Here is a 14,779-nt window from a genome sequence, read left to right as displayed (position 1 = left end):
CAAACCCTCCTGCAGTGAGGCAACAGTGCAAAGTACCCACCACCGTGCAGCCCCTACAGACACCAGCTAATGAATATTCATCAGACTACAGGGACTTATAGGTACTATAGGTACTTGCCACCTCTACTCTATAATATCTATTAAAGTGTTTTTAGGAACTATTTGGAGTGTTATGTGTATTATGTATCCCACTGAACAAATTGTGCGTCTTTATGTAATTTCATCAATATTAAAGATGGATATTTCTAACCTGCATGAATTGAGCTACTAATACTAATCAGGCATCATCCTACATTCATACTTCACATGTTGCTTAAACAAAAAGAGTTATTATCTCCAGCAGAGGAAACTACCCATGAAGATGAGAGAAGATGGAGAAAATGAATCATGCTATTGAATGAGAGAACTGCTAATTGATTGACGGTATTGTGCTTAAAACCCCCTTTTTTGGGCCAGTTTATCAAAGTAAAGAAATGATAATACTTTCAAATACATTCAGCAGCACATTTACTTTATAGAGTCACATGCAGTGGGATTTATAAATCAGTAAATTTAAAATAAAGACGTGTTTCAATCTCAAAACTCATTAAAAAGGTTGCTTTTTGTTGTTGTTGTTTTTTTTGTGTGTGTGTCCTTTAAGTTTAAGCATTAACTTGGCAGAGCAGCAAATTGTGTCTTTTTCAGCCATTCTGTTTTGCCACTTGCTCACAGGAACTTAGCAGTGGTGACATAAATTGGATAACATTTGGGGCTGACTTAAGCTGAGCTCACTCAGCTAAAGCCATAAGGAATGCCAATTGTCTATCACTGTCTATCACAATGCATAAAGTGCCCATTTAACCTCTGCTGCATCCTTTTTTAAACTTCAAATAGCTCATAAGCACTTATTTAGAAACGTAACATCATTGTAAGTCATGTCATGGGTTATATCATGTCACTGTATCAGTTGATTAGGTGAATGACATCAAGTAGTTGGCATCAATGTGCAGATTCCATGTCTCACAGAGCACTTGAAATAGTTCACATGCCACCGAGTGGATTTTTCTGATTCAATACTTATCGTTGACATACTTTGGTTTAACAAAGGAAGGACATTTAACCGGAGGACTATATGGTCTATTAAGACAGGCCCCTGCTGTGTATCAATAAGGAAGTGTGGTGCAGAGTATAAGTGCATACATGGGGTGGACCCACTTATTTCTTAGTCATCTTTGAGTATGTCCACTTCAAAATCCCTCTGATATGCATTACATTCAGTAATGTGTATCAAGCATTACTCTATCTTGATTATCTAGCAGAGAACACATGGGACATCCCTCTCTGCTAGGCTTTGACTCTGACTTTATAAAGATGCATACTACCAAAAGCAAACTGCAGAGGCTTGGCTACACTGTTCAATTAGTTATGGCAAAGTAGTCTCACATGTAACTCAGGGGGTTTTTGCTGGGAAAATTCAGACTCCAATCTACTTCTATGTAGCCTTATTTGCCTCTATCTTTACCATGAGCATCTTCTCGCAATGACTTTGTGCCACTTTGCTGCACTAAAAAGCTGGATGAGCTATAAAAGTCAAAGTAAAGATAGATGATAAGCTGGCTGCTGCAATTTGTTTCACGTCTGTTACAGAAAATGTTTTAATTTCTGCTCAGAAACGGCGGCATAATGTGAATTGAATTGACATGTGAATTGAATGCTGAGGAATTTGCTTCTTTTGAGTGACGACCTCCACAAAGGCAGCAGTTAAATGGTGAGTTACAGCAACAGAGAGCCGACCTGCTGCAGTTGTGTGAGGGCGCCGCTGGGTGAGTCGCTCTCTCCGCTGCTTCTGTCTCCACAGCTCTCTTTTCCCAAAGAAAAGAAGAGGAGATCTAGGTCCGGGGAGGAGGGCCGCCGCCATTATCGGAAAGCTGACAGAAATCCCACTTTCACACACGCGATCTGCTCATAAATTGATCAGGACATGAAAGATCTCCGTTGCAGTGGGAACATATTTCAAACTAAACATCTCGGCGATTGCAACAAACTCATCGTTGTGTCGTGCGAGCGACCGGCCCAGCGTTATTATGTGGGCACAACAATGGACAGAATAATTACTGAAAAAGCAACGTGGTGAACCGAGAGGAAGACGACTAAGCAGAATTTTACACGCCTGAATTTCACAGGAGGAAAAACCCTTGCAAGAACAAAATTGGATGTTTCGATCTTGCGAGGTATTTATTTCTTCCTTCTCGGTGTTTTAATTGCAACAAAAACAATGTTGCAAAACACGAGTGTCCAGACATGGGTGATGGAGATTTAATACGAATGACCCCGTCGCTCAAATCGTTCTGATATCAGTGTTATCTGTGAATAGATACGACCCATAGTCAATTCTGCGGCTTTTGCTTATGCACATCAGGCGGCGCCGAGGGCTGCGGCAAGCGCTGGCCTGACAGATGCAAGAGGAGAAAGGGAGAAATGCGCTGGTATGTATCCTACATGCTCTCTATTCTTTATTGGCTATTTCCTTGTAGCCGTCTAGTGCTACACCCCGGACAACTGGGGAAATAGGTTCCCTTTAATTACTGCCTGCCGCTGTGGAGAGGGAAGGTTATTCCAGATCACGGCGCTGCAATTTCATTATGTAGACAGCAGGCCTGGCGTGGTCAGCCCCTCTCTGTGCACCCTAAAGCTCATATTAACTGTTAATCCTTTCGAGAACATGTAACCTTTTACAAAATCTTGTCTTAGTCGGCTGGTTAGACGATGAAAGTAAGGGAAGTTGCGGGCTAGCTTAGACTATTCCGATGGTGTCAGATAGGGCAGTTTGGTTGTATTTCCATGCAAAGAACTTGTCTGCTGTTTCGGGTATCAGGCCTACCTCAGCTGAGCTCTGTGGACTGCCCATGGTTGCTTCTGACCATGCCGGAGCTGCTTGTCTCTAATGAATAAGAACTACTTGTGTTAGGTTAATAATTCCATTAAAACTGTATATATTTCATCTTTCTCGCAGGATGATGAACTCTGAAGAGTCTCTTCAGTTGATCATTTTATAACTTATGAGCCGATCAGTGTAACAGAATGTCATCAGAGCTGTAATAAGGAAACAATTATCAGTGCAATAAAAATGGATGCGGTGAGAAAATTCAAAGTGCTTTGGCAATAATTGTAGATGTGGTTGACTTTCTGTTCATTTTCTTTTTTAAAATTGATTTTACTTATGGAGATATTACCTAAGAGGTACTGTTTTATTTGGCATTGAAATTGAGACTGGAGTGTCCTTTTGATAGGAAATGAAAATACCCATCTAACTGATATGCTGATATTTTCACTTAAAGAGGACCTTTCCCCAACATATTTATCCTAAGATTTATGTTTTGGTTCTTGTTTGATATCACTGGAATGATTTAGATAAGTGGAGCAGTGTTGAAAGATCACTGGCTTTTTTTTATAATCGGTGTACAATTATGTTAAAGGTAAAATACCAGGACCAATTTCTTCTCTCAGTTTGTCACCATGACTTGGGGAAAATGTTAATGATGTTTAAATCATTTGACAAAGTAATTGTCAGATTATTTCAACCAATAAAACAAGAGCGGTCTGACACTCAATAACTCTACCAGTGCTGAATAAATAAAATCCTGTTTATAGATGTAGTCTGCATAAAAAGTCAGCCACTTTTGAAGTCGGGCTTTGACCCACATCTGGTTACTTATTTTTGCAAATCTCTACATAACTCTGAGTATTTTGGTTATTAAACAATCAAACTAACAATGGAACTGAACCAACTTAAAGCCCTCATTAATGTAGAAAATGATGGCCACATTCCCAGAATGATGAGTAAATTCTTAGTAAAGTCTTAGTTAAATCAATTTGCAAACAATCTCTGTTCTGCATTTTTGCATCAGAAGACGCATCTATGGCCTCTACCAGGAGATACTGTAACTGCTCGACATTGCGGTTCTTGTAACTCTGATCTCATTATGCTTCAATGCCGACTGATTATGACGCCAAAACAACGGGAGTACTTGATAAAAACACGCTGTACAGTAATAATGTTATTGCAGCAATTTCACACAAATTACAATTAATTGCTCTTGCAAAGGGACTCACTTGTTACATGATCAAGGTTACAGCCTCAGATTGAAAGAGCCACTGTTAGTGTTCTTTAACTGTTTATGTGGACTTGACCATTGAACTAAACTGAATTGAAACATTCTTCCACAAGCACTGGCTAAAAATTAAATTGGGCAGTAAATGGATTGAAATTTAATTGAAATCTTGTCATTACTTGTCTGTTATTACAGATCATCCAGTTTTATGCAAGTTAATGAGAGCATGTCTTACTCCTCAGAGTAGTATGTTTATGTTGTTTATGTAATTTAGCATTTTGTAGTTGAGTTAGAAATGATTTTTTTGATTGTCTAGTTTGTCTAATTTCCTTTTTTTTTTTTTCTTTTTTTTTGACAGGATCTGATATTCTGAAGGAATGAATGAAAGAACCCACAGCTCATATCACTGCGCTGTTATTTATTATAACTGAAGCCCAGCTAACAAACGAGCAATCTGATCTCCTGTTTGGATCTGCAACTTTATGGACAAACATCTAAGTGAACTCCTTTATACAGTGCCTGTTTATGGCAGGATGAGTGTCAGAAGGCTATGATGGCAAAAAAGCAAGATGCACGATCGCCCATTTACAACCTCATTGTGGTGGGTTTGTCAGGAACAGAGAAAGAGAAGGGGCAGTGTGGGGTTGGCAAGTCCTGCTTGTCTAATAGGTTTGTGCGATCCAGTGCAGATGATTTCTACCTGGATCACACATCAGTGTTAAGCACTAGTGACTTTGGGGGTCGAGTGGTTAATAATGATCACTTTCTGTTTTGGGGGGAGGTGTCTCGGGTCCTGGAGGAAGGACCTGAGTGCAGGATGCATGTTGTGGAGCAAACTGAATTTATTGATGACCAGACATTTCAGCCACACCGTAGCACTGCTATGCAGCCTTATATCAAGCGAGCAGCTGCAACCAAGTTGGCCTCAGCAGAGAAGCTCATGTACTTCTGTACAGATCAGCTGGGTCTAGAGCAAGACTTTGAGCAAAAGCAAATGCCAGAGGGCAAGCTGCAGGTTGATGGCTTCCTCCTTTGCGTTGATGTGAGCCGGGGCATGAACCGTAACTTTGACGACCAGCTGAAGTTTGTCACAAATCTGTATGGTCAGCTTAGTAAGACTAAGAAACCCATTGTGCTGGTCCTCACCAAATGTGATGAAGGAGTTGAACGCTACATCAAAGATGCTCATACATTTGCTATCACAAAGAAGAGTTTACCGGTAGTTGAAACTTCAGCACGCTCAAATATAAATGTGGACCTTGCCTTCCTCACTTTGGTTCAGCTTATCGATAAGGGCAGAGGCAAGCCCAAGATCATCCCTTATTTTGAAGCCCTGAAGCTCCAGAGTCAGCAGATAGCATCTGCCAAAGATCGCTATGAATGGCTTATTAACCGTATAGTAAAGAATCACAATGAAACCTGGTTAAACACAAGTCGACGCATGAACACCTCACCAGAGTTCAAAGAATATGTCTTCTTGGAGGGAACGGCAAAATGCAAAAAGCTTTTTCAACAGCATGTCTATCGTCTAAAGCAGGAACATATTGAGAGGCGCCGCAAAATATACTTAAGCACTCTTCCTTTAGCACTTAGTTCTTTGGTGCCAGACCTGGATGAGATAGATCAGCTGAGCTGGTCTGGAGTGCAGAAAGTGCTAGAGTCCAAACAACACTTTGCACACTGGTTTGTTGTTCTGGAGGATTCGCCGTGGGAAGACACATCTCACATTGATAATATGGAAGATGAGCGAATCCCCTCTGATCTACTTGAGACTGCTGAAGCAGAGGAAATATTTAATGCTCATTTGGAGCATCTGCGAAATGAGTGCAGACGGGCTGAGATGAGGCAGGAGTTCAAGCAAAAGTTAGCCTCCTCCCCCTTTGTCTCACCTGGTAAACCTTGGGAGGAAGCCCGCAGCTTCATCATGAATGAAGAGTTCTACCAGTGGCTTGAGGAGCAAGAGTACTTGGAGCTGTACAACCGTCACCAGAAGGAGATCATTGACCGTGCTAAAGAAGACTTCCAGGAGCTTTTGCTTGAGTACTCTGAGCTTTTTTATGAGCTTGAAGTGGATGCCAAGCCAAGCAAGGAGAAGATGGGGGCAATTCAGGAGCTTCTGGGGGAGGAACAGAGGTTCAAGGCTCTACAGAAGCTTCCTGCTGAAAGAGATGCTCTTGTGTTGAAGCATATCCACTTTGTCTATCACCCCACCAAGGAAACCTGCCCTAACAGCCCTCACTGTGGAGACTCTAAGATTGAGCAAATCCTAGCCTCACGTTTCCCCACATGTTACCCCTTTTTTGATGTAAAAGCTCATTTTGGAGACACCAAGGCTGACAGAATTAACCTTGTCATACTAGGAAAGGATGGACTAGCCAGAGAATTTGCCAATGAGATTAGGGCTCTCTGCACAAACGATGACTGGTATGTGTTAGATGGGAAGATGTATGAGTTGACACTGCGGCCTATCGAGGGAAACGTACGTCTTCCGGTAAATTCCTTCCACACTCACACTTTCACCCCTCATGGATGTCTATGTCTTTATAATTCAAAAGAGTCCCTGTCCTATGTGGTGGAAAGCCTTGAGCGACTTAGGGAATCAACTTTAGGCAGAAGGGATAGCCAGCTGGCACAACTGCCAACATCTCTTCTTTTAGTTACTAAAAGAGGTGTTGGATCATACGTTGATATCGGTGGAGACACTGCCTTAAACCTAATAACACAGGGACAGCAGGTTGCAAGAAGACTACAGTGTAGCTTTTTAGACCCTGCTTCCCCTGGTGTGGGCTATGGCCATAATGTCAATGAGACTCAAATTAACCAGGTACTAAGGGGCCTTCTGGATATTAGGAGGAGCACATCTTTTAGTAGCAGTAGCTCCCCGCCTCTCCTCCCTGAGCCTCAAGGCCTTCGAGACTCTCCTCAGCAGCCAGTCCAAGAAGCAGACCTTCGCATTGTCATGTGCTTAATGTGTGGAGACCCCTATGACATAGATCAACTCCTGTCCCCTTTCCTAATGCATCAACACTGCAGGCCTATGTCTAATAGTGGCACCTCTGTGTTGCTGGAGCAGACAGTTGGTGGACACAAGCTGGCTATAGAGCTGTCTCTGCTATCATACCATGCCTCCTTTACTCTGCGGAAGAGCAGGTTGGTACATGGCTACATTGCTGTGTACTCAGTCTCCCGAAAAGCCTCCCTGGAGACCCTGTGTGCATTCTTGTGTGAGGTTCAGGACATCATCCCCATTCAGCTGCTGGCAGTAGGTGATAGCCAGGCAGAGCTCACTGACAGTGACTATGCCTGTGAGCAGCTGATTCAGGGGGAGGAGCTAGCACATGAGATTGAGGCTCGTTTCAATAGTTTGGTCTGTGGATCTGGGGGAGTGGTGGGTGGCTTGCACCGGATAGAAATGTTCCATTCATTTCTGATGGAGGTGGTAGAGAAACGCAACATTGTAGAGGCCACACACATGTATGATAATGTTGCTGAAGCATGCACCTATGAAAATGTGTACTCCCCACGCTGCAGTTCTCCTAGTCCTGTCACCATGTTCCTGGATTCAGAGGATGATGTAGACCCGTCTCCTCCCTACTTTGACGGGACACTCTCCTCTCATAGTGGGGGCTTCAACATGCCAGACTTAGATTCCAGTGACATCTCTGTCATCTCTGATATTAGGGACTTTGAGAACAAGATCAATAACAAAATACTCCCCCAAGGGAGAGTTAAACCAGGTGTCACCTTTGACTTCCGGAAGGTTAACCGTAGCCCATACATCGATACACTAGGTCATCGTCGCTCACTGCCCTCTGCTGTTACCTGGGTGCCTGGTGGGGATGTGGGCTACGATCCCTCGGACTATGCCGAACCCATTGATGCTGTTTCAAAGCCTCGCCCTAGCAACGAAGAGATCATCTATTCAGTTCCACATGACAGCACACAAGGCAAAATCATCACAATACGCAACTCCAACAGGATGCATTCTAATGGAAATGGCTCAGATAGCGAAGCAGACAGCAGCTCTCTGGAGCGTAGGAGGAAGTTCTCAGCAGTTGGGGTGAAGCCTCGTCTGTATCGTGACCGCTCTAAGCGGCTAGGCAAGTTCAGCAGCTTCCGCACAAGCTTCATCGGCAGCGACGATGAGATGGGAGCACTTCCAAAGTCCAAAGAAGATGACTTTGGGACCTTAAAAGGGGATAGTCTTGTTAATGAGGAGACTGAGGACCCAAAGAAGAGGAACATTCTAAAGAGCCTCAGACGAACAGCGAAGGTGCGTATTTCATGAACTACTGTGTAGAATTTACTATGCTTTATAACCACAGATGGTAAGAAGTCATCTTTAAGTGAGCGTGCTTAAACTGTGGAATGTTTGAAACAATCAGTCTTACTCTTCTCACAGAAAACAAGACCAAAACCCCGTCCAGCTATTCCTAAGCCCATGGAGAGCGTTTACTTTGGAGTCCCTCTAGTGAATGTGGTATCCCCAGACAGACCTATCCCACTCTTTATCGAGAAGTGTGTCCGATTCATTGAGACAACAGGTGAGGTCTTTTGTTTAACTGTGAGAAATGCAAACGGTGATCATTCACAATGTTCTGGAAGGTCCCATTTCATAGAGCTCAAATTTGGGAGCTGCAATGTCAGAATCTGCACAAACGGAAGCCCCACCGAATAGCTGGACTGTTGTTTACAGTGCGTCTTGTAGAGCAAATGTACATTAGTGCCTTTTAATTGTTGCAGACTTTTCTTTCCTTAGTTGAAGACATGCTTGTTGGTTCACAACACTAGTCATATTTTATGTTGATGCTAAAGCAGATGTTTAGGTTAAATGTGACCAAGGTTGCAAATAATATAGTAAATGTAGGTAAAAGTTATCCCTATTTTGGCCAAAAGCTTTAGTCTTCAGGCTTCTCTGAACACTCGCTTTCCAAATTTATTTATTTATTTTTTTTTCAGCTTTCGTGCCGAGCTGACATCTGCTCATGACAGATTTCTTTATATGATCATCTGCTACAAGCACAAACACCCACAAAGTGATTTCAAATCAAGTTGGAGATGATTTAACAAAGTAGTTTTTGCGTTTTATGTTGAAACCTCCATACCTGCAAAGGATTTTTCAAGGCCCAGAAAGGAGGTCTCTAAAAAGGCAGGAGCTTGTTTCAGGAATTGCATGGATTCAGGGGCTGCATAAAGGGCTAGTTTAAGATTTTAATTAATTTTGTTTATTGTCATCAAGTCCTGGAATAAAGATATAGAGCTGGGAATGAGAGTAATAGCACTTTGACATTTTTTTTCTAAATGAAAAGTGCGTTATAAATAAAATTTATTATAATTATTATTAGTAGTAATAGGTCCCCTTTAATTTAGTTTTATTGTTATCTAAACATGCTTATTCTCATATTAAAATATGATGTGAATGTGATACAAGGGTGCACAACCATACAAACTGCCAGCATCTTTATTATCATGTCTGTTTGCCAAAGGAAAGAATGAAGTGTTTGTGCTTTCCTTGTTTCTCACTGTGACACCGTACCCACATCTTCACCCTTTTCTCTACTCCGCCTTTTCTTCAGGCCTGAACACAGAGGGTTTGTACCGCGTAAGTGGCAACAAATCAGAGATGGAAAGCATGCAGAGGCAGTTTGAACAGGGTGAGTTGTTCATCATAACTGTTTTGAACCAGTTGTTTGACTTGTAATTATGTGACTGCTTTGTCAAAACATAAACAGAAAGTTATCAAAGAAAAGTGACAAGCAGCTGATTGTTCAGTCCTGGTGCTTATTTTCTCTCATTATCCCTGACATTCTTCTTGCGTAGACCACGGATTAGACCTAGTGGAGAAAGACTTCTCCATAAACACTGTGGCTGGAGCTCTCAAAAGCTTCTTCTCTGAGCTGCCTGAGCCCCTGGTGCCTTGTGCTCTGCAGGTGGACCTACTGGACGCTTTCAGTAAGCAAACACTGCTGGGCTGGGAGGGTCTTTACTAGAACATTAAAAAGATTATTTCTTTAGGGTGTAAGAGGGTAGGGAAGGTTTTCACAGATCTGCTTTGCTCTTGTTTTAGCTTCAAATTTTAGCTTTAAATGACTGTGTTTGATTATGGAGATCTTAGTGGTAATGATAGAAAATTATGTGTTTGCAGAAATCCACGACAGAGAACAGAGGCTATATACAATGAAGGATGTCCTGAGGAGGTTCCCCAGGGAGAATTATGATGTCTTCAAGTATGTCGTGAGTCACTTACACAAGTAAGTACCCTTTCTGCTATAGAAATCGCCAAATACCATTTAAGTCGTGGATGGTCCAGTGCTTTTTATTTCACCTTTATGATAAGAATGTATAAATCAGTGTGGCTTTGTGTTTTTCCAGGGTGAGCCAGCTGAACAGGCTGAACTTGATGACCAGTGAAAACTTGTCTATCTGTTTCTGGCCCACCCTCATGAGGCCAGACTTCTCCACTATGGATGCCCTGACTGCCACACGCACCTACCAGACAATCATCGAGACCTTCATCCACCAGTGTGCATTCTTCTTCTACAACCAGCCCCTCCTTGACTCCCCCACTGGCCTGGGAGGCCTCCCTGCCTCACCCACCACCACCCTCAGCGGGAGCTCTGCCTACTCTTGTTACCGCTCCTCTCCTCCTCACACCACCGCACACTTCAGCCCTCTGCAGCAGTCTCCACCCACCACCCCCCAGTCACCCCTGCAGTCTCTGCTCCCTCCCCTCCACCAGCACCCCCACTCCCACCACTCCCCTGCTGAACAAGAGACACTGTGAGAGACGATGAAACCATGTGTGCCCATGATTCTTCTGGACCTTATCACCAACACACACACACACACACACACACAAGAAAAAAAAACAAGGAAAAAAAACACATGCACACCACATTTTGATCATGGACAACCTAGGTTATGAAGACTGGGGATAGAGTGTCTGAGAAACTACCCAAACTGCTGTTTGTTTTTGTCATTGTGTGCATCTTGGTGGGCTTCGATTATCAGTGAAGCTTCCTCTGCCCTCAGAGTGTCTGATCGCCTGGAATTGGATGTAAGGTCAGAAGTGGAGGACAGGGGTCACTGCCACTGCAAGCCTCTCGTCTGTGAACAGCCACCGCTTACCCTACACTACCAAGAAATAGAAACCTCTACAAGCTGGAAGCGTTGATTTGTGGCCACCTTGTTTTTACTATGTGTAAAACTCTTTAGTAAGTACTGCCACTGGATTTATGGTCTGGTCCTCTGTAGGTCCTTTGGGCAGCAGCTTCCTCCATAGTAGCAGAGTTTCCTCTGTCTGCCTTTAGGGTTTCTCTCATCGGCTCTACTTTAGGGGTCGGTATGGGGAGGGAAGACAAGGGCACGGGGGTAACACATCCAGGGATGCACTTTAATGATCACTGTTGTTTTTCCCTCTAAAGGGTATTTGACATACTGTTTTCTTGTGTGTTTTTATTTCACAGCTCAAACAGCCATACCCATTGCCTCAACGGAGCTCTGGCAGATCAAATTTTGTTTACATCAAACTTGTTTTTGTATCCACAAACTTATCTGAAGCACTTTTTGATAGTGTAGTGTTAAATAAAGTGAAGAAATGCCACATTGATTAATTGTCAATATTGTTTGTTTAGTGGTTGAATGTGGCATCAATGCAGGTTTGTTTAACAAGATCCTTTTGTAAAAACTCTCAGTCTTTTAATTGGGTCCAGGCTTCCCATTTTAGGTTGATGGGAAATCTGAATCTGCTTATGTTCCTCTTTCATCCAGCCATGTGAAAAATAGTTTTGTTTGTCCTCTTTCTAGCTGTTTGTTGATCAGAGTGGATGTTTAGGGACTTTGTTTTAATTAGGCCATTGTATTACCAGATAAGAATTTGCCTGCCACCAGTGAAGGAGAATTATTGCCATTTTGAATGTGTAACCTTGTCATACCATAACAACTTTATCTTTCCATCTACTGTCCATGGAAACCAAATGCTTGAAATAGGTTGCTGGGTGTGTTGCTGTGGCTGTTATCAAACCAAGCTCTTTGTATTCATGTAATATAAAGAACCTTTAATTCAGAAGGTTTAGTATTCTTAACGTGCTGTTACTGCTTGTCCTGCTATACAATACATTGACCAATACAAGTGAAACATTTGTCGATGGGACACGAGCACCACTGGCCCTTTACCTGCTGTAGTTTAGTTTTATGCTGGCATATTGTTCTCCCTTTTCTTTGACAACAAGCAGCACATTTTCAGTGGCAGCACTACTAATGACGACCATTGAACTTGTGCAAGGAAGTACTGTCCTACCAGAGAGAAAAATGAACAACCATGCTTGCAAGCTGTGGAGGGTTGTGGCTTTGTTATTGTTCTTGGTTACAACAATGGACCAGAATAGTTAAATCATTGGTTGCATTGGAATTAGGAATCATCAGTTACTGGCATTTTTGGAGATTTTAATGCTGTTGCAAGTCGGCCATTTTATATGTTCAGCAGACTGAATAAATTGGGGATCCTCAAACTGCTCTGAAACATTAAGACTTGCACAGAACTAGTCAAGCAGTGGTCCAATTCTAACACAATTCCTGGGAGTGTATAATGTTACTGCGTCGCTTGACTTCTGACGAAACCTTGGCAAATCTGCCGTTCAGTGAGCATTGAGTGTGTGCATACTACTCTATAATGGTTGTTTATTTGTATGTTGGGGAACACCACCCTTTAGTCAATGGTAGAAAACATTTCTAGTGTGTATTTCAATGATTGAAAGTCCATTTTTACAATTTTTGTGAATGGTTCAAGGCCACTTAAGTTTAGTGCATGATTTAAAAAAAAAAAAAACACATTGAGGGAGCAGGACGGCAGCCTCCTCCTGTTTTAAAACATGAAATTAGTACGAAAACAAAACGAATAATAAAGTGAAATAGCTGAAACGTGAAAGTTTATGTACTGTGCACCGGAGCAAACCATGGAATTTGTCTGACTGAGAATAGTGTTTGAAGATGAAGGCCTTATGTGAACTGTACAATAGTTAATAAATTAAATCTTGTAAAATTGTCTTGCTTTCTTGTGGTCTGTGTTTTTTCATTGATCTGTATTTCAGTCTTAGAGGTAATACCATTCACTGATGTCATGAGGTTTGAACTTCACTGCTAAAAGTGCATTTGTCATCTGCTGTTGCATAGCAGAGATCAGGGAATTAAAGCTACCAAGCTTTCCATTTTGTTAAAAATGTATCATGGGAAAATTGAGGGGAGGACTGATGACAGTTTTTTAAAAGCCCTTCTGCCATCTGACAACAATAATGTCTATTGTTAACCACTTTTTCTCTGCAGAATAGTAGAGTCTTGTTTTCTGTAATTATTTTCCTGACCTGACTTACAGTTTGACCAAGCAGCAAAAGTAGAGCCATTGCTGCTAACCTGTGCTGCACTACATACACATAATAGCAAATTAAATGTATTATAAGTAGAAAAAAATAAGATATATATGTCAAACTTTACATGAAGCAACCCTAATAATAAGTTAATTCTAGACAACAGTCATTACATGCAGAAATACCTGTTCTTTATTAACAAGGAGCTATAGTATTTGGGCACTGTTGCATGTGACTCTGAGAAACATCAATTATTCACAACATATCCGTCATGAGTGACTGCACTCTTTCAGGGGAAGATTTTCGTCACAGTATCCGTTAACCTCTGTGAAGGGGTCAGACATCATAAAGACATGATGCCATCTTGTGGCTGCATAGATGTATGTCCATGTCTGCATGTCTGACAGTAGATTGTGAAGGCTTTGTGCCTTTTAGAAGTAGAAGAAGCATGTTGGTCTTTCGTGTAAATAAATGTCGCAAAACTTTGATTGAAAAAGACTTGCAAGTTAAAGTCTTTTCTTCTAAACAAACTTAAAGTAAAATCAAGCATTGTACAGTAGTGTGCAAAAGTATTGAGCCACCCCTAATTTCTTTATTTATTTCCAGAAGAACTAGAAATATATGCAGTGATTCATTGAAACTTGCAAATATAAATGGAACTATAGTCAATAAGAAAGAACACGGAGTTTGTATCATTCTAACCAGCTTGAAAGGCAGTATTTGGTATTTTTCTCCTTTTTTCAAGGACATCCCTTTCAGATACTGTTCAGTAAATTGCCTAAAGATACAATTAGAATTAGGTTCCTTGCTAAGTTGTCTGTTATTTGTAGACAACACTGGTCCATCAGTTAGGTGCCTTTGTTATGCTTCAATGACTCATGGGTCAGTGTTAATGCATTGAAACAAACATGTGGTGATAATGGTCAGGTAGCAGGACTTAACTAAAAGATGGGTGAAAGAGCAGCTAATGTCAAAAGAATAACTTTGAAAGCCTGGAGAATTTTTGCAAAATAATAATAATAATTTTTTGAGAATATAAAGAAATGAGTGGCGGCTCAAGACTTTTGCACAGTACCGTACCTGAGGATTACAAAATTTGCTTTGTTGCAGTTTTATACTGTTGGATTATTGTATTTATTTATTATTTATCTATAATTTATTATTGTAAGCAGCATCTAAGTATTGTATCCAACTCATTAATTGCATTTTTCCTGAATCTGCTGTGGAGTAACCAGTAACTCCAGCTGTCAGATAAATCTAGTACACAATACAGTATTATTTGTGGAGAAGAAGTAGAATTTAAAACTGAAAATACTCAAGCAAGGC

At 41.5% G+C, this 14,779-nt stretch overlaps 1 protein-coding gene across 2 annotated transcripts; it reads left to right on the top strand.

The window, feature by feature from the left end:
- The first annotated feature begins 1,800 nt into the window (after positions 1 to 1,800).
- Positions 1,801 to 13,134, top strand: arhgap35b (Rho GTPase activating protein 35b). 2 transcript variants are annotated; one of them, XM_072375695.1, is made up of 8 exons: positions 1,801 to 2,210; positions 2,399 to 2,465; positions 4,450 to 8,364; positions 8,494 to 8,635; positions 9,668 to 9,745; positions 9,912 to 10,043; positions 10,237 to 10,342; positions 10,464 to 13,134. In XM_072375695.1, exons 3-8 carry the CDS (start codon positions 4,642 to 4,644, stop codon positions 10,873 to 10,875), a joined length of 4,593 nt encoding a protein of 1,530 aa, XP_072231796.1. In that variant the 5' UTR covers positions 1,801 to 2,210; positions 2,399 to 2,465; positions 4,450 to 4,641; the 3' UTR covers positions 10,876 to 13,134. The 2 variants fall into 2 exon arrangements, with proteins under 2 accessions (XP_072231796.1, XP_072231797.1); XM_072375696.1 differs by having other exon boundaries at positions 2,354 to 2,465.
- Positions 13,135 to 14,779: the final 1,645 nt, after the last annotated feature.

Source organism: Leuresthes tenuis, unplaced genomic scaffold, assembly GCF_036924035.1.
Source record: "Leuresthes tenuis unplaced genomic scaffold, fLeuTen1.0.hap1 SCAF_21, whole genome shotgun sequence".
In the NCBI taxonomy this organism is placed as follows: Eukaryota; Metazoa; Chordata; class Actinopteri; order Atheriniformes; family Atherinopsidae; genus Leuresthes; species Leuresthes tenuis.
Note: the sequence above shows the minus strand (reverse complement) of the source record. Positions and strands in the feature narration are given on the sequence as shown.